This window comes from Seriola aureovittata, chromosome 21 (genome assembly GCF_021018895.1).
Source record: "Seriola aureovittata isolate HTS-2021-v1 ecotype China chromosome 21, ASM2101889v1, whole genome shotgun sequence".
Lineage (NCBI taxonomy): Eukaryota > Metazoa > Chordata > Actinopteri > Carangiformes > Carangidae > Seriola > Seriola aureovittata.
In genome coordinates, this window is record NC_079384.1 from 280,572 (window position 1) to 301,139 (window position 20,568).

The 20,568-nt window shown below is 42.9% G+C and overlaps 1 protein-coding gene across 4 annotated transcripts in view; it reads left to right on the forward strand.

The window, feature by feature from the left end:
* Positions 1–20,568, forward strand: part of ebf3a (EBF transcription factor 3a) — a 48,599-nt gene that overhangs the window by 17,892 nt on the left and 10,139 nt on the right. For 2 of the 4 annotated variants that reach the window (XM_056366904.1, XM_056366906.1), the window contains exons 7-10: positions 9,390–9,471; positions 10,705–10,822; positions 14,283–14,416; positions 15,152–15,278. In XM_056366904.1, coding sequence (XP_056222879.1) covers positions 9,390–9,471; positions 10,705–10,822; positions 14,283–14,416; positions 15,152–15,278 — 461 coding nt within the window. The remainder of the gene's footprint in view (positions 1–9,389; positions 9,472–10,704; positions 10,823–14,282; positions 14,417–15,151; positions 15,279–20,568) is intronic. The other 2 variants (XM_056366905.1, XM_056366907.1) reach the window with 1 other exon arrangement.

A 20,568-nucleotide genomic window follows, 5' to 3' on the forward strand; every position in this document is an offset into this window, starting at 1 on the left:
TGTTCGTGTGTATGTGTGTGCATGTGTGTGCGTGTGTGTGTCCATGTGTTTGTGTGTGCTTGTGTGTGTTCGTGTGTATGTGTGTGGTTGTGTTTGTGTGTATGTGTGTGGTTGTGTTTGTGTGTATGTGTGTGCGTGTGTATGTGTGTGTGTGTCTGCGTGTGTTCATGTGTATGTGTGTGTATGTGTGTGTGCGTGCGTGTGTGTGTGCTTGTGTGTGTGTGCTCGTGTGTGTTTGTGTGTGTGCTCGTGTGTATGTGTGTGTGTGTTTGTGTTCGTGTGTGCGCGTGTGTGTGTGCGTATGTGTGTGTGTGTGTGCTCGTGTGTATGTGTGTGTGTGTGTGTGTGTTCGTGTGTGCGCGTGTGTGTGTGCGTATGTGTGTGTGTGTGTGTTCATGGTGATGAAGGAGTGAGTGCGTGTCGGTGGAGCTCTGAGACTCAGACTCAGTACTGTGGTCTGTCTCTTAATAACTTCCTCCTCCTCACTGTGATGAAGAGGAGGACGAATTGTCTGTTTTCATTTGCGGTGAGGAGAGAGATGATGGACTCCTCATTATCTAATTTAATTATCTCCTCCTCCTCTCCTCCTCCTCCTCTCTGCATCAGTCTGGAAACCCAGTAAAGGACTCTCCAGGCCTGGAAAACCCGTGTGTGTTCATATGTGTTTGAGAGAGAGAGAGAGCAGTAGTGATTGACAGCTGACATTAGGTTGTTTAGCAGTGAAATGTCAGAGTCTGAATATTCCTGTCGCTCTGTTTGACCCTGTCTGTCTGCCATAGGAGGAGGAATCAGAATATTTGTGAGATGTTAATCTTAGATTTGAGTCTTTGATCCAGTTCAGGGTTTGGGTTTGAATCCTGGAGACGGTCTAACACTGAGGCCTTTAAAATTCTTCCACTTTAGTTTCTATTTGTTGATATCAAACATTTCATCAGTTTTACGCAATGTGAAAAACTGCATGCGTGCCTGTGTGTGTGTGTGTGTGTGTGTGTGTGTGTGTGTGTGTGTGTGTGTGAGTGTGTGTGAGTGTGTGTCATTGTTGTTACTTCATTAGAGAAAGCTGATACAGTGATTTTGCTGCAGTTTTCTCTCTCAAATATCCACCAGCACGATTCTGGTCCTGACCACATCCATCAGATCCATGATTAGGTTTCTCTTGTTCATTTACACAGCTCACACATACACAGATCTGGTCCTGGTCTAAAAGATTTGTCTCATATCTGTGAGTCATTAGTTCTGGTGTCCAGGTGAAGGTGGTAGAGACTTTGTGTAACCCTGTCACACAGTTCTTGTTACCATAGTTACAGCCTGTTTGCCCTGATCACACCTGTGTGGTATCGTTGTGATAGACCGTCAACAGGTCTGAGCCCGGCTGGACCCTCCAGACATCATCCAAGCTCTTTGTTGACAAGTCAGTCTGCAGGTTGTTCAGGTGAGCCGGTGGCTCTGTACAGCGTTCAATTATAAAAACCACATCCGTTCACGTGATGCTCAAGGTTCTCAGTCATCCAGGTCATGGTTCTCTAAGAAGAGTTGAATCGAGGATGTTTCACCTCTGAGCTGGTGCTGACCCAGAATCAGAAACCATGTTCTTTACAGTCTCAGGTTCAGTGTCATCACTGACCGGATCCTGATCTGACTGTGAAAGCCTGATCCTGATCCTGATCCTGCTTAATGGCTCATGTGTTGACGAACCGCACAGGAAATAGACATCCTGCTGTCAATCACAGTCAGCTGTTTGATCACCTCAGCATCAACGACTCTTTGAATCTGGTCCTGGTGTTTTGTGGATGGATCCGTCTGCACTGATGGCTCCTGCCAACCAATCAGAGGGAAGCATTGTCATGGTACCAGTCTGATGGATTTTAGTGAGATTACATCTGAAACCAGCTGTGTCACATCTGGACACCATTTCATCTCCTTGACCTGATGTTGTCTCTGTGTGTGTGTGTGTGTGTGTGTGTGTGTGTGTGTGTTTGTGAGCACTGTAACAGCTGGTGCTCTGTTCTTCAGCCTGTGATGCCACCTGACACACACACACACACACACACACACAGAAACCCTACAGGACTTTTTATAAGTATGCAAAATCACACGTTTTGTCTCCAGCTATAAAAAGGCAATCTGTGTGTGTGTGTGTGAGAGAGAGAGAGAGAGAGAGAGAGAGAGAGAGAGAGAGAGTCATAATAGCTGTTAATTAGCTCCATGTTCAAACCAGCCGCGGATGTTAATTAGCAGAAAACCTGTCCAGCATTTGGCGTTAATTAGAGCGACAGGCCCAAACACATCTGACCACTCCACTCACACACACACACACACACACACACGCACAGCTGTTCTATTGTGTAGTTGTATATGACATGAAGGACAGTTCAGTCTATTCAAACAAAAGAACAAAACATAAATCTTACAAGACAAACACACACATACACACACCTGTTCTATGACACGTTTACCTGTCAGTATGAAGTACTAATGTTTCATATACTCATTGTTAGAACGTTGTGAAGCTTTTATACCTGGTGTTGTTCTGAGGAGAGTTGAGTGTTTGTGATGAGCACAACATGTATCTGAGTCTGTGTTCTGCACATTTTCTTGTTTACCTTTTAGAACCCTTATTTTTAAAAATGAACATGATATATGTTGGTTTATAAGTTCTAATAGAACCATCAATCTGTGGAAGATTTTAATAGAGAACATTTAATAAAAAAACATTAAGAGCATTCGACAAAAAACACTAGGAACGTTAAACAAACATTGACAACATTTAATAAAAAAGACTAAGAACATTTAACAAACACAGAACTTTTAACAAACACTGAGAACATTTAATAAAAAACACTGAGAACGTTTAACAAACACTGGGAACATTTAATAAGAAAAACTGAGAACCTTTAACAAAAAACTCTGAGAACATTAAACAAAACATACTGAGAACCTTTAACAAAAAACACTGAGAACCTTTAATAAAAAGTACTGAGAATGTTTAATATGAAAAAAAACACTGAGAACAAACACTGAGAACGTTTAACAAACACTGGGAACATTTAAGAAACACTGAGAACCTTTAACAAAAAACACTGCGAGCGTTTAATAAAAAACACTGAGAATGTTTACAAAACAAAATTGAGAACCTTTAACAAAAAACACTGAGAACTTTTAATAAAAAGCACTGAGAATGTTTATTAAAATGAACACTGAGAACAAACACTGAGAACGTTTAATAAAAAAACACTGAGAATGTTTACTAAAAAACACTGAAAACAAACACTGAGAACCTTTAATAAAAAGTACTGAGAATGTTTAATAAAAAAACACTGAGAACAAACACTGAGAACGTTTAACAAACACTGGGAACATTTAAGAAACACTGAGAATGTTTAATAAAAAACACTGAACGTTTACTAAAAAAACATTGAAAACCTTTAATAAAAAACACTGAGAATGTTTAATAAAAAGCACTGAGAACATTTAACAAACACTGAGAACGTTTAACAAAAAACACTGAGAACGTTTAACAAAAAACACTGAGAACGTTTAACAAACACTGAGAACGTTTAACAAAAAACACTGAGAATGTTTAATAAAAAACCACTGAGAACGTTTACTAAAAAACCACTGAGAACGTTTACTAAAAAACACTGAGAACGTTTAACAAAAAACACTGAGAATGTTTAATAAAAAACCACTGAACGTTTCTAAAAAAACATTGAAAACCTTTAATAAAAAGCACTGAGAACGTTTAATAAAAAAATACTGAGAACAAACACTGAGAACATTTAACAAACACTGAGAACCTTTAATAAAAAGCACTGAGAACATTTAATAAAAAAACACTGAGAACGTTTAACAAAAAACACTGAGAACATTTAATAAAAAACACTGAGAACATTTAATAAAAAACACTGAGAACGTTTAATAAAAAAACACTGAGAACGTTTAATAAAAAACACTGAAAACCTTTAATAAAAAGCACTGAGAATGTTTATTAAAAAAAACACTGAGAACAAACACTGAGAACATTTAATAAAAAAAAACACTGCAAACAAACACTGAGAACGTTTAACAAACACTGAGAACGTTTAACAAAAAAACACTGAGAACATTTAACAAAAAACACTGAGAACGTTTAATAAAAAGCACTGAGAACGTTTAATAAAAAAACACTGAGAACAAACACTGAGAACGTTTAACAAAAAACACTGAAAACCTTTAATAAAAAACACTGAGAACGTTTAATAAAAAAACACTGAGAACAAACACTGAGAACGTTTAACAAAAAACACTGAAAACCTTTAATAAAAAGCACTGAGAATGTTTATTAAAAAAAACACTGAGAACAAACACTGAGAACATTTAATAAAAAAAAACACTGAGAACATTTAACAAACACTGAGAACCTTTAATAAAAAGCACTGAGAACGTTTAATAAAAAAACACTGAGAACGTTTAACAAAAAACACTGAGAACGTTTAATAAAAAACACTGAGAACGTTTAATAAAAAGCACTGAGAATGTTTATTAAAAAAAACACTGAGAACAAACATTGAGAACGTTTAATAAAAAACACTGAGAACGTTTAATAAAAAGCACTGAGAATGTTTAACAAACACTGAGAACATTTAACAAAAAACACTGAGAACGTTTAATAAAAAGCACTGAGAACGTTTAATAAAAAACACTGAGAACGTTTAATAAAAAAACACTGAGAACGTTTAATAAAAAAACACTGAGAACGTTTAATAAAAAACACTGAGAACGTTTAATAAAAAGCACTGAGAATGTTTATTAAAAAAAACACTGAGAACAAACATTGAGAACGTTTAATAAAAAAACACTGAGAACACAAAACACATACAAAACATGACAAATAGGACTCTCTAAGAACATGACCAGGGCATACAGAGAACACGCTAAGAACACGGAGAGCAGCGTGTTGAAGACACACTGCTGCCTGACAGCTTCTCTAGTGTCCAATTACAGCAGAGGTCAGAGGTCGAGACGATTGGATTCATCACGCTAATCATGAACCGATGAACGCTGTGTGTGTGCGTGTGTGTGTGCGTGTGTGTGTGGTGAATGAATTAAACATGCAGCTCCGCCGGCTGTGAACACAGAGCAGTAATGGAGCAGGACAGACTGAGAGCTTTCAGGTTTTTCTCATGATTCATCATCAAACAGAAGCGTTGGACTCAACGTCTTAAAGAGCATTTACCTTCTGTGTCTGTGTGTGTGTTCAATTAAGTTATGAACACGCGCTGCAGACTTTTTTCCGTGAGGTGGGGGTTTAGTTTCTCTAAGATCTGGCCCTGAGACTGGTAGGGTCTGATGTGGATCTTGGTGGAGAACAGGTGGATCCAGACTGAAGAGAACCAACACTGTGCTGTCTCTGTCGTGTTCTCCTGAGTGTTTGGTGACACACTGCAGCAGGAAACAGGGGACCTCACCTCGTCTTCATCCATCAAAGAATCTATGTGATCAGTTTGTGATTGACAGCTCCTTCATCCTCCTTCTCTCTTTAGTTTCTCCTTCTCCATCAGGTCGTTAATCAATTAACTCTCTGCTGCTAATTGGCAGTTGTCATTAATTATCTTTGACTGCTCTAATTTGTATTCAAATGTATTCGTTAACAGCAGAACGTTCTGCTCATTTACATATTAAATACAAATAGTTTTTCCAACAGAGATAATTTATTCAAGTTTCCTTTAGTTTGGGTTTTATTGTTACATCAGTCATGTGGGGACAGGTGTGTGTGTGTGTGTGTGTGTGTGTGTGTGTGTGTGTGTGTGTGTGTCTCTGTGTATGACTACCATAGTGAGGACCTGACTTGTGAGGACATTCTGGTCAGGTCAGGATCAGGTTTAGTTTAAGGTCAGGGTAACGGTTCTTTTCTGATCCTCATCCTTGACCTTGGAAGCATCAGCTGGTCCTTGACTATGATTGGCTATAAACTCACCAATGACCTCATCACATCAGTATTACGGTGCCAAACACAGTTTTTGAAAATGTCACATTGTGGTGTTTGATTTACATGGATGACAGGTAGAAAGAGACAGGCAGGGAAGAGGAGGGGGACTGAAGAGCTGGAGCTGGAACTGGTGTTTTTAAAAGAGACACTAACATGGAGCCAAACAGACCTGTCCAGAGTCAAACACCTGTTGCAGCACAGAGGAGACATAACTGGACTCTGCTTCTACTGGCACATAATGATGGTGATAACCAGATAAATCATAATCTGCCAGCATGCTTCACTCTGCGTCTGTGTTCACCAGTCTTCAGACTTCAGTCTCAGAGCCACCAAAGGATCATGTGAATGTTCTAGATGAAACCACTCCCCCTCAGTCTGATACGCGAGTCTGAGCAGCTCAGGAGGTGGGGGGTGTCGTGTCACTTAGAACTACCTGTGATTCAGGTCAGGATCTGTCAGAGCTTGAGGTTGGTGAAGATGAGATCCAGCTCCTCAGGTCAGGACTCAACAGTCCACCCACATCTACAGGACCTGGGACTCATCTTAGGACAGGTGTGTCCACATGTAGTCCTGAGAGGACTGACTGAACAGAGGAGGAGGTGTACGACACCTGAAACAACTGAACACCTGTCCAAGCCAGGACTCAGGTGACTGTAAGGACTAACAACCTTCGAGGTGTTAAATGTGTGGGACATTAAAACATTAGATTAGAGGTCAAAGGTCAAACAGGTCTAAAGCTCTGAGAGTTCATGGGAGTTTTTCCAGTTATTCACAATCTGTTGACATTATATGAATGCATCATGGGAGTTGTAGTTTTTCTTGTTGTGTAACTTAGTTAAAATCAGGATGACATCACTTCCTGTAGCAGCTGCTGAGACTGAGCTGGACAGGAAGTGACATCAGACTATTAACCAGCAACTGCTTTAAAGTAAAGAACCTGAACACAGAGAGAGAGAGAGCAGTGGAAATGACTCGCATCAGATTAACAGGCAGAGTCGCCAACAGCAGTAAATCACACACTCTCACACACACACACACACACACACACACACACACACACACACACACACACACACTCTCTCTCTCACTGTGTGGCATCACATTACCGTCAGTATAATTCCTCCTCACACTGTGACTACATTTTCTACCTCATGGAGCATATTAACTCCAACACAGTGTGTGTGTGTTCACATGTGTGTGTTTTCAGTGTCAGTGTGTGTGTGTGACTTCTGTTCCCGGAGATAAATTTGCTGTGCGTCCTAATTTCCTGCTCGTAAATATGAGCACTAATGGTGTGTGTGTGTGTGTGTGTGTGTGTGTCGGGTCTTCCCTACTTATCATATAACAAATTGAAAGCTTAATCTGTCCTGCGTGTAGATTTACGACCTTGATCGTTCGCTCCCTCATTCAGAGGAGGAGGAGGAAATAGATGGAGAAAGACAAGGAGACAACATGAGAGAGGAGAGGAGGAGGAGGTGAGGGGAGGAGGAAGAGGTGAAGAGGAGGAGGAATGTAGATAAGTTGAGTCTGTGTCTGAACATAAGGTGACAATCAGCTGAGAATGCTGATGCTGGGTGGTTACCACGGCGATAAGCCTGCGTGACTGTGTGTGTGAGCAGCTGATCAGGAGTCAGAGGTCACAGACTGAGGTTATCTTCATACAAATATCAGCGAGATGAGTTTCTTCTGCTGCTGCTGCTGCTGGGAGAGAACAACAACAAGACATTACCTGAAGGAAATAAACAGCTCTCACACCTCAGTGAACATCTCATCAGGGAGGTTCACCTGGAGACTCTTCTGGTCCCTCTGTTGGTCTTCAGGACCTTCTCTGGTCTGTCATGAGACAGAAACAGGAAGTTGTGTTTTCAGGATGTGTCAGACTTGGATCCAAACCACTTCCTGTGGGGGTCCAACTTAGACCAAGAGCATCTGAGCATGAACTGGCCCAGAGGTAGGGTTCACCAGAGACATTTAACTAACTCCAGCATCCTTTCTTATAATAAGAGGCTCCTGTGTTGATTATTGATTACAGGTTGATAATATTGGTATCAGATAAACTGGATCACACTCACTTGTTTATTTGTTTAAAGAGCATCTGTTCACAGAGACTGTGTGTGTGTGTGTGTGTGTGTGTGTGTGTGTGTGTGTGTGTGTGTGTGTGTGTGTGTATGTGTGTTGGCGTCAGCACTTTGTCCTTCTGTAAGCTCATTAGAGAGGAGCAGCAAGGAATGCTGGGTAATCAATACTGCAGACCCTCAGAGACCAAAAACATTGCCTGAGAGGGAATTCTATCTTTTTTGTCCTTATGTGTGTGTATGTGTGTTTACACCCTGTTACCATAGAAACCACCATGATGATGTGGTACTGTATGGCTTCAGATGGACCCCCACCCATCCCCAAAATACCCCCCCGCTTCTGTTGTGTGTGTGTGTGTGTGTGTGTGTGTGTGTGTGTGTGTACCCAAACAAAGATATATTTTGTGGAGGTTTGATTTTTGGATGCAGCTGCAGTTTCTGCTCTTTGTCTTCTCCTTCATCCTTTCATCTCTCCTGGGAGAGGATGACAGGAGAGAGGGAGAGAGTGTTCAGGGTTAGAGCTGACAGGATGACAGAGAGACGAGTGTGTCCTCTGTTTACCCAGTGTAACACCTGTTAACCCAACATAAGCAGCATATCCTCAGTGTGGGTGTGTGAACACAAACAACAATAATCTGTCTGCTGAGGAAGATCCCGTGAACAGTGGAAAGCTCCAGAAAAGCTGCTAAATGGACATTGCTATTGAGTCAACATGATGCTGTTTGTGCTGGGACGATTTCTTCTGATGATTTCTGTCACTTCCACATTTCAGTGTCACGTCTGCTAACCAGACTGTAGTTAGACATTTGAACACAACATGGACTAACCTGACACCATGTGACCCTCTGAGGCTACTGCTGTCATCTTCACTTTACCATCTGTCTCTTCTGTAGAACGTTGTATCGTCTGCATATAGACAAACAGTTTGTTATAATGGAACAACAGAACCAGAATAGAACCCCGAAGAACCTCTGAACATAACGTACAGTAACCTGTGATCTGAAGAAATATAACTGAAACATTAGACCCAAAGCCTGTGTGGAACGTTGATCAGAGAACCCTGAAGAACCACAGTGAAGAACCATATTACTACTGATACTACAGACAGTTCTACTGCTGATGCTCTGATTGTTAGCACTTTTCTTTTTGTTGCTGCCTTTCACTGACATGAATCTGAGAATGTTCTTTCTTGTTTTTCTTTTTATTTGTTGTTATCTTGTTTTTCTTTCCATTATTTCTTCAGTCAGTGAGTCTCATGTAAAACACGCTTATCTGTCATGAACCTTATTAATGTGTGTGTGTGTGTGTGTGTGTGTGTGTGTGTGTGTGTGTTTGTGTGTGTGCAGGTTCTTCTTGAAGTTCTTCCTGAAGTGTAACCAGAACTGTCTGAAAAACGCTGGAAACCCACGAGACATGAGGAGATTCCAGGTAGAACACACACATACACACAAAGATGAATTCATTTCCCTAAAGGGCAAGACATGGCTTTGGAGGACCTGCTGTTCCCATAATGCATTGCAGCAGGGCGGCCTGAGGCTTATTGCTTTGCAGATATAATATAAGAGGTCAGCAGGGACCTACCTGTCTCTCTCTCTCTGTGTCTCTCTCTGTCTCTGTTTCTCTCTCTCTCCCTCTCTTTCTCTCTCTCTCTGTGTCTCTCTCAGCCAAGAGACACTGAGATGTCTTCTGATCTGATCAGGCTGCAATCACCAGCCGCTAAACAACAGAGGAGAGGAGAGGAAACGAAGAGAGGGAGTTATTTGATCATGTGCTGAGTCGTCTCAGTCTGAATCAGAGTGGACGACCAACAGAGCGTCTCTGCTAACGTGGATAAAACAGGAGACACATTGAGGAAAGCTCCTCCTTGTCTCCATGTGTCTGCTGTCACACACACACACACACACTCCTCTCCACGCTGTGCTGGGCAAGCTGACAGGATGTTCAGTCCAGTTAAACCAGCAGAGGAGGAGGAGGGAGACGGGGCGAGTGAGCTACAGAGACCATGTGGAGAGAGAGGGTGGGATCACAGACAGGTGAAGTCAGGTGAAGCCTCAGGACTCGTCACCAGTTGTCGTGGCAGCAGCAGGGTGAAGGATGTGCTGGTTAGTCACTGCGGCGACAGAGGACAATCCCACTCGCTCTCTGTGACCTTCTGCTCCGTCGCCATGGATCAATGACAACAACCTTGCCTAGGCAACCAGCCGCAGATGATGAATGACCACAGCTGAGTGGCTGTCACAGTGAGGCTGTGACATCACTGAGGGGGTGGGACCAGAGTGAACAGTGCATGTAAAGTTTTAACACTAGGTGGCAGTTTATACTTGTTCACTCTTCAATTTTTATTTTCCAAATTATAAAATACACAATTTAACATACATGCATCTACACACACACACACACACACACACACACACACACACACACACACACACACACACACACACACACCTACACACAGGATTCCAGGACAGTTTTTTCAGATTTATTGTTCAAGCTAAATTTTGTCATGAAATTTACAGAAAACTGAAAATGTCACTCAGAGAATGACATCACCTTTGCATCTTGTGATGCATGCTGGGAAATTAGTGTCTTTAGTAACAACATGAAGGAGAACAACACTGTTTCTCAGGAGGTTATAAATAAAGTTTTCTGTGTGTGCAGGTGGTGGTGTCTACAACAGTCAACGTGGATGGTCACGTCCTCGCCGTCTCCGACAACATGTTCGTACACAACAACTCCAAACATGGTCGCCGTGCGAGGAGACTCGACCCATCTGAAGGTAATCAATCAGCAGCTTCAGAGATTCTAATCACCACAAGGTGGCGCTGTGATAAAACTCTGACTGTGCTAAAGTAAACACCAGAGGACCCAGTACAGACATCTGAGGGATGCCACATCTAATCCCTTTTACAAATAAGGCCTTTTAGGGATTGTAGTCATACCTGGAGTAATAACATCTGATCAACAGAGCGAGTCAGTTGTGGTGATGGAGCTGGTGTAGTGATGAAGCAGGAAGTAGTGTGTGTGTGTGTGTGTGTGTGTGTGTGTGTGTGTGTGTGTGTGTGTGTGTGTGTGTGTGTGTGTGTGCGTGTGGGCAGTCAGGGTGTGCAGGTGGTAGACGGACATGTCGAGGCCACGTCACAGACCACCATCTCCACATGGACCAGACTCTAATTACTATGACCAGATATTGAACTGTGCAGGGTGGGGGCTGTCAGCTGACTCCTGACGACGGCGGAGCACGTTATTAAACTGGGTGGTGTCAAAGGTCAGCGCTGTCAGGACAGTTTCTGATTTGTCAACGCAGCTGATTTAAATTCATCTGTGAAACATGCTGGTCCGACTGAGTGTGTGAGACCTAGACCAGAGAACCTGAACATCCAGAGACTCAGAGAGGGAGAGAGCTGTAATTTGGTCTTTGAAGAGGAAATCACCCCAGTGGCTTGTGGGTAGAAATACCAGACGACTCACCGTCCCCAGAGAGGACTGTGTGTGTATGTGTGTGTGTGTGTGTGTGTGTGTGTGTGAGCGTACGTGCATGTCTTTTTGCAGGCCGTTCAACCTCTTTAATTGCCCTCCTAATTAAAGATGGTAACCATGGAAACCCCACCTCCCAATCAGAGCTCAGTAAAGTCCCGTGGGTTTGAACCCTCTGCCTCATTTCACTGTTTCTCTGATTCTTCTCTCTTTCTGTTTTTCCTCAGACATTAAAGTGAATCTGGGATCAGTTTAATGGTTACTGGTCTGAGTACAGACAGAGGTCTGAATCAGTCTGAGTAAAGACTTGATTCAGGACTTCATGGCCAGCACCTGAATGCAGATCTGGTGCTGTAGATTCTGGTGTCATTAACTGACAGTATCTGTTCCTGGAGGTCTCATCACTGTTGTATCATGATGTTAATAAAAACACACAACAGTCTTCGTTTCCAAGGTAACAACAGTTTCACCAGAGGGAGACAGTCAAAAGTCAAAGGTCATCAACACACTCCAACAACATGTCAGAGGTTTCACACATTCATCCCTCTTCCCAATAGAATAGAGTAGAATAGAATAGAATAGAATAGAGGTCAGGTGCTGTAATGTCAACCTAAATCGTTAGTGGTGAGATTAGCTGCTCAGCTTCACACACACATACACACACACACACACACACACGCTGCGCTTTCATTTCACTTTATAATTAATCTGCAGCTGCACTTGAAAGAAGAGAGAGAAGGAGTCATTACCGGCTGTGTGTGTGTGTGTGTGTGTGTGTGTGTGTGTGTGTGTGTGTATAGTCAGTGTGTGTATAAGTGAACTACGGTAAAGCGGATAAAAGACACGATCCAATTATATCACGTTCTGCGTGCGTGCGTGCGTGCGTGCGTGCGTGCGTGCGTGCGTGTGACCTTCAGCCTCAGTACATCAGTAGTATTGCAGTAGTGTAGATGGTTCCCGACCTGTGCTCCTGGACTTCAGACCTGGTCAGAGTCTGGATTGAACCATTGGTTACCAATGGTTGAACACAGTGAGACCCCTTCACAGCTCTGTTCACACTGTGGTGAAAGAGGCAGTTCAGCCCATGAGGGGGGGGTGAGGATACGAGGAGAGGGCAACAGCACACTGGACAAAGTACAACAATGGAGGATTTCACTTATTCACTTAAAGGAGCTGTTTGTACATTTTGCTGTAGCTACATAGCTAACATTAGCGTTAGCAGCTGTTTACTGACCGGTCTCACCAAAAGCTGTGTTTACAGTACAAGAGGTTACAACACATCTTCAGTCTGACGGCACCAGAGCTAGCTGGTTAGCATGCTAAGTTTAGAGGTTTGTTGTTGAACTCACATTTCTTCTTGACTGGTGAGTAAGCAACTGCTAATGCTAACGCTAGCTATGTAGCAATAGCAACACTTACAAATACCTCCTTTAAAAGGACAATGTTCATTAATTGTGACCTTTCGTCATCAACTTGTTCTCAAACTAGTATCCAACATGTACTGACACACCTGACAGACAGGTGTGACAGGTGTGATAGGGCCACCACTGCTTACTCACCTGTTTTCAGCTTCAACAGAACAGTAGTGTCTTTGAACGATGACTCATTTCAGTTTCTCATGTTGTTTTCACATTCACATCTCCAGTCACTGAGATATGAGGTTTTAGTTTGACCACAGAAGCGACTATAATATTTCACAGGCTTTTTTTGGGATTGTTGCAGCTAAAATTCCTGATTTCACAGCAGATTTTCCTAAAGTTGTGATGCATGTTGCCACGTTTTCAGATGTTTTCTTTGCGATGAAACTGAGGGAGAAAATAAAAAAGTCAAAAGTAGTCTAATTCATTAAAAATCGAAGGCAACTGGTTCCAGTGAGAATAAATCCAGGTGAGTGCAAGTAGTGACCCAGATTCTGCTCCTCTGCTCCGTCTGAATCAAAGGTAGAGCTGATCTTAAGAATCACCTCATCAAGTCATCAGTTTATAACGTAGAGCTTTTTATGTGTGTACGGCCACCGGCAGCTACAGCCATCTTTTAAGGTGGAATGTTTGCTTGAGTGTTACTTGATGCATGATTGATGTCTGGAAATCAATCAATACACCTTAAATGTCGACATGGCTCCGATCATTAGTTTTTATCAGCTCTCTCCATGACAGACTCAGTGACGATCGGAGCTTCAGCTTCTTCAAATGTAGATAAACATCAACATGATCATATGACTGAAGATATTTTATTTCCTCTGGAGGATAAAAGTAGTGGAGCGTCGTTCAGGTGGCTCCAGCTCTACACCTGTGGCTCCACCACAGTGTTGTACAGAACTATTTAACCCTTTCATGTAAGACATGCTGAATGTCTTCACACGTCTTTAACAGGGATGTTTGTTGGTGAATGTGACACATTCATGTCACACGTGTCTGCAGCTTCACAACATGCTTCAACACCACAAACAAGGAAGTGAGTTTGGTGACATCATCAAGGTTTTCATCAGGGACTGGGGTGATTGGTTCAACTGGAGGGAAACTTTGATGATTTCTGATCAAATTTGTGGAAAAGTTGTGGTGATTGGACAAAAGTGGAAGGAGCACAGAGTTCATAGGGATTGGCTGAATTTGCGTTAATTATTGTGATAGTGACATAACAACTTTCTGGAAGGACTGACTAACAAGCCTCATGTGACATTTCTATTTACTCCTCTCTCTCTCTCTGTCTCTCCCTCCCTCTTTTTCTCTCTCTCGCTCTCTCTCTCTATGTCTCTCGTCCAGCAGCCACTCCCTGCATTAAAGCCATCAGTCCCAGTGAGGGCTGGACGACGGGCGGAGCAACCGTCATCCTGATCGGAGACAACTTCTTCGACGGCCTTCAGGTTGTCTTCGGCACAATGCTGGTGTGGAGCGAGGTACATTATGACATCACATCACATTTACTCACAGTGAGGTTAATCTCTGAAGCTTCAGTACAGACCTTGTGTCAGGACTGAGTCGACATGTATTTGATCAGTGAAGGAGATCAGGTCACAGTCAGAGCTGGTCAGACAAGTCAGGGAGTCAGACAGGAGGTGAGTCTTCAACAGGTTCTGATAGAACCAGACCAGAACAGTCTGGACTGAGGTGGAGTGATGTGAGCAGGGATGGTGAGGACAGAGGAACACAGTGGAGTAGAAGGAGCATGAGGCTGAATGAGGCTGAATGAGTTCAGACCCAGAAGTCTCTCTGAAGACGAACATTAGAGGCTGTTCCTGATTCAGGAGGTCATGGTCCACATGGAGGTCAATGAGCAAAACAGCAACATGTGATCAAAGACCAGATGAGCTGCTCCTGGACCATCTGTCAGGGTTTCACCGTGATTCAAGGGAGGTAAGAGAGAACCAGGGTCTGGACCAGGACCAGTATGGTGGACACCACCACTAGGAAGCAGAGAAACAGAGAGACAGAGAGACAGAGAGACAGAGGGTCAGGACAGAGACACAGAGGCAGAGGGTTCGTCTGTGTAGCAGTGATACAAGAAGAGGTAATCTGCATTTGATCAATAATCAATAACTAATATATCCATCAAACAATGACAATGACTCTTCTGAACAACATTTGAGATAAACTCTCTCTTTCTCTCTCTCTTTCTCTCTCTTTCTCCCCAGCTGATCACACCTCACGCCATCCGGGTCCAGACTCCGCCCCGTCACATCCCCGGGGTCGTGGAGGTCACACTGTCGTACAAATCCAAACAGTTCTGTAAAGGAGCTCCGGGACGCTTTGTCTACACAGGTGACCCAGACTCACTCTGACGAACAGCCAATCACAGACGGCTTCATTTCAAACAATAGTCACTATTGATCAATCACTGATCAATAACTTCAATCTGTACTGTACAATACTGCTGTTCCTATAGGATTACACTGATCACAGTAAAAGAGCACAGTCATCATCATCATGTGTCACATGACAACACCTGAGTGACATCACACAGGTAGTGATACTTTCTGTGTGTCACACACACACACACAAGTTGTGTCACTTCAACGTTCATGGAATTTCGATGAGTATTGATCGTTCCTGTCAGACCTCTCACACACACACACACCACACACACACACACACACACACACACACACACACACACACACACACACTCCTGGAATGCAGCTCTCTCAAACATGGAAACCTGATCCTGATCCTGATCCTGATCCTGATCCTGATCCGTCCAGAGGCCTGCACTACGAAGCAAGTTCAACATACCCAGGATAACTTTTAGTCATCTGGCTTGACTGAACCTAACATTAACCTGATAACCTGTACTACAAAGCAGGTTATCACCTGGCTCAGTTAACCCTGGGTTTACCTGTCTAGGTACGAGTGCCTTCATGTGAGAGGCGGAGTTGTTAATTATAAGCAACATCGTCTGAATCACAAATTAGGTTCTTAATATGATATTTTTTTAGAGTAAACACAAGAAACTTGTGCTACAGAAAATGGACCAGACTCAGTGAATAGCTCCCTAAGCTTAACATGTCCTATGATAACTATTAATTTAGCTATACAGACTAATGATCAGTGATAACTAACATGTCTTTAGGGTCATCAGGTGGGAACCTCCTTTCACCAGTGTTTCGTCTAGTTGGTCCCACGACACCTCCAGGAGGCTAGACAGTGATCACTGGCGTCCCAGAGTCACTCCCCTAATGCCAGCCATCACTGCTCCTCACACCACCACTATTTTCTTTATCTTGCCTATGCTACCACAAACAACACCATCATCAACTCTGACAAAACACACTAACAGATTCAGCAAACAAACTCCCCTAAACAGTTGGAGAAAGTGGCGGCCATTTTGAATGAGGGAGGTAGAGTCAAGGAGAGATGCCTTTATGAGGTAAACTCTCCCCCGCCGGATTAGGCTGCGCTCTACCTCCCCCTACTCCCCCACTCTCCAAGACAATGAGGGAGGTAGAGTCAGGGAGAGGTGCCTTTTTGTGCTAGCTCTCCCCCGCCTGCCTCCGTAACTCTTCAATTCCTGCAGCTCAGCTTTTTAAAACCTGGTTATGTCGCCACGTGTACCGGCCTTGCGACAGACTAACCTTACACCCTGACAGAATGTGCTTTAAAGTTGCAGTACCTGAACACAATGAACATAGTGGGTCTCCATTTACCCAGAGTTTTAGGTTCTGGGGAGTTGGCAATACATCATTGTTCATCAATCAAGTTGCCCCTATCAAAAATCTAATGCTACTTTCCTCCATACTCCACAGCTCTTTCCAGCTAAGCTTTTTCTTGTCTACGCTCTCCTAATTCACCCACTGTCCCTGCTTAGCCTGGGCCACTGCCTTAGCACCCCTTAATAATTCCTCCTGTCTACGAACCTGCTCCACGACTAGTTTTCTCTTCTCCTTGGGACCTGCTCTACTCCACACCGGTTTGCCTGGGCCAAGCCCCAAGCCTCCCCGGCCTATTTGGACATTACCCACAATCTCTGTCTGCCTTAGCGTTGCTTCCGCCTCCTGCCATTCTTGGATTCCACTTTCTCCCCTTGATTGGGTTTGGAACCACCTTACTGACTACCGCATCTTTACTCCCAGATAACAGGAGCTCTGTCCTAACCTTGGTATATTTAAACTCCTCCACTAGACTAGTTACTGGGAGCTGAAGTATGCCTTTCCCATACAGTGCCACCATGCTTAAACATCTAGGAACACCTAGCCACTTCCTAATGTAAGAGCTAACTAATCTTTCCATTTTTTCTGCAGTGGATATTGGAATCTCATATACAGACAGTGGCCACATCAACCTGGGAAATAACCCGAACTGCAGACACCACAGCTTCAACTTTCCTGGAAGCCCTGATTTATCTATTCTATCCAGTCCCTCAGCAACATCCTTCCGAAACTGCACTACCTGTTCTCCGTCATTCAAGTCTGCCTTGTACCACCTACCTAGACTCTTTACTGATTTTTCCTAATTATTGGAATTTCCTTTTCATCTATTACAAACTTCCTACCACTTAACTTCCCTCTGCTTATTGATATACTTCTAGACTTACTAGGCTTGATTTTCATACTAGCCCACTTTAAGTTTTTATTAAGTCTCTCAAGTACTCTTTTCATACACGGCACCGTTGTAGTTATCAACGTCATGTCATCCATGTAGGCCCTAATTGGTGTAAGGCGCATCCCATCCTGCCGCCTCTCTCCACCTACAACCCACTTAGAAGCTCTAATGATTACCTCCATCGCCATTGTGAATGCCAATGGAGAAATCGTGCACCCTGCCATAATGCCTATTTCTAACCTCTGCCATCCTGTTGTGAAGCCTGCTGTGCTTAAGCATAGCCTAATATCTTGGAAATATGATTTTACTAAATTAACCACTACTCCAGGCACTCTAAAATAATCAAATGCCTCCCAAATAAGGCTATGTGGCACTGAACCAAACGCATTTGCTAAATCCAAAAATATGACATTCAAGTCTCTTTTCTGTGTCTTGGCTTCCTGAATCTGATGCCAAATCATGCTAGTGTGCTCTAAACATCCTGCGAAACCTGGTATTCCTGCCTTCTGTACTGCAGTATCAATTAAGCTATTCCTTTCTAAATAACTAGTTAATCTCCATGCGACTACGCTGAAGAAGATCTTCCCCTCTACATTTAGGAGAGAGATCATTCGAAACTGACTCAGGTCTGAGGATTCCTTCTCCTTTGGAATAAAAACACCTCCTGCCCTACGCCATGCTCTGGGAATAACCTGTTTCTCCCAAACTATTCTTAATTGCCTCCACAAAAACTTTAGGATATCAGGTGCGCTTTTATAAACCCGGTAGGGGACTCCATTTGGCCCTGGGGCCGAAGAAGCCTTTGCACGCCTGACTACCTCCTCAACCTCCTTCCACCTGGGTGGTCTAACATCCATCTCATGATCTATCTTTCCTACTGGCGGCATGTCAGGTGGAAGGCCTATTACTCTATTCTGCTCAAAATCTGAATACGTGTTTCTTAGATACTTTTCTACTTCTAACTTTGTTGCCTTAAGCTGCCCTCCCTTTTCCTGGTTAAACAATCCTTTAACAAACTTGAAAGGGTCCCTGTAAAACGCTGTCCTTACATACTCTTTATTCTTTCTCTTTTTCCTAAGATACTCAGCCCTTCTAAGTACTGCTAGTCTGCTTCTCAAATCTTCTTGCAACACATTAATTCCCCTCCTCTCTTCCTCTGTTGCCCTTTTCCACTGCTTTCTTAATTGTCTCCTTTCCTTAACTAATTTTTCCATTTTCCTTTGCCGTCTAGACTTAACTAACTGTGCTCTTTCAACCCTCTTTCTGTCTTGCACCCCAAATCTTTCTGCACCATAGGAGTAAATTACATCCCCCATCTTCTCTAATCTATCGCTTGCATTTCCTCCTAGTCTGCTTAAAATTACTGACAAATCTCTATTGACTGACTCCCATTCTTTCTTGCGACTTGCCCTCGGCCATTTTACTCTAGTTTTCTGCTCCATATTTCTCTCTCTGACTGGCCTATTCACCTCAATCTCAGCTGCATCCCCTCTTGTAGTTTCCTCTTCCCCCTCTGTAGCTGTGCTATTGATATCCTTCGAACTGTGGTTTTCTATCTGTCGCTGGACTTCATATATAAGAGGAATGGCTGACACCTGCAGAGAAGTTCAGTTACAACCACGTCCAATAGTGACATTCAACAAGGTGAAATGTAATAATATGATCACATGATCATATGATTTCCATGTCTAAATATAATTTCTGTTAAAGTCAGACTAAAGATATAATGTAAATAAGAGTATGAATTATATAAATTTATTATTATAACTGTTATGAACATGTGAAGCTGATAAAACAGTTAAAGTTCATGTCAGACTTTTTCTGCTGCAGAGAGGAGAGGAAGAGGAGAGGAAGAGGAGGAGAGGAAGAGGAGAGGAAGAAAAGGAGAGGAGAGGAAGAGGAGAGGAGAGGAAGAAGAGAGGAAGAAAAGGGGAGAGGAAGAGGTGGAGAGGAAGAAGAGGAGAGGAAGAAAAGGAGAGGAAGAGGAGGAGAGGAAGAGGAGAGGAAGTAGAGGAGAGGAAGAGGAGGAGAGGAAGGGTTGAAATGTTCATTCTATTGATGAAATAATTAACAGTGAGACTAATTGTTCTAATCAAAGACATCAGAGGTTCAGGTTTCTCTCCAGTCGTGTCACAGAGTCTCCTCATGTTGTTCTGAGCTCAGTGATGAAGAGGAGAGTAAAAGCTTCATCACTGGCAGGAATCCTCCATTAAAGAATCTGTGTTCAGGTCAAATGAAGCTCTAACAGTTATAATATTTCATTTAGTGATAAATTCTGTGAATTCTGCAGAAGCTTTGGTTTAAACCCAGAGACACATGGAAAGACTCAAACAGGAAAACTTTTCCACTGATTTATATGTTATATCTACTGATCGTTATTATTGATCACTTTATTGTGAACTCTTTTGTCCCTGTCAGGATCCTGTAGGAATGGTGACTCCGTTTTTCCAGTGATTTGATTGGTTAGCAGTTTGGCTGTGAAGTTAACCTGTGCCGGAGCAGGTTAGGAGTTGAGCATCAGTTACCATGGTGATTTACCCCAGTAACAAGTGAGCCGCTGTTGTAGGACTGAAAACCCTGATTTAAACCTGAAGTTACCTCGATAACCTCAAATCCTGCTTCATAGTACAGACCTCTGATCAACCTGCGCTGATTACCAAGACAGAGGAAATGAATACCAACAAGATAAAAGCATAGATTAAAAATAAAGCAATATTTCACAATAAAGTTAAATGGTTCAAAAATAATGCTCCTTAATTTGTGAGAATACTACAATACCCATGAGCCTCAGCTGATCCAGAACTGCTCCAGAGACCAGAACCTGAGTGGTTGATGACAGCTGCTGATGATGACGATGATGAAAACAGGAGGGAGATCAATACCTGCTGTCATGTCAGATCAATACTAACCGATCAGATCTTTATTAACAGCATCTCAGCTGAACAGCATGCTGGGACACCCAGCAGTTACCACGGCGATGCACAGTCAGACCTTATTGATCGGACTGTTACAG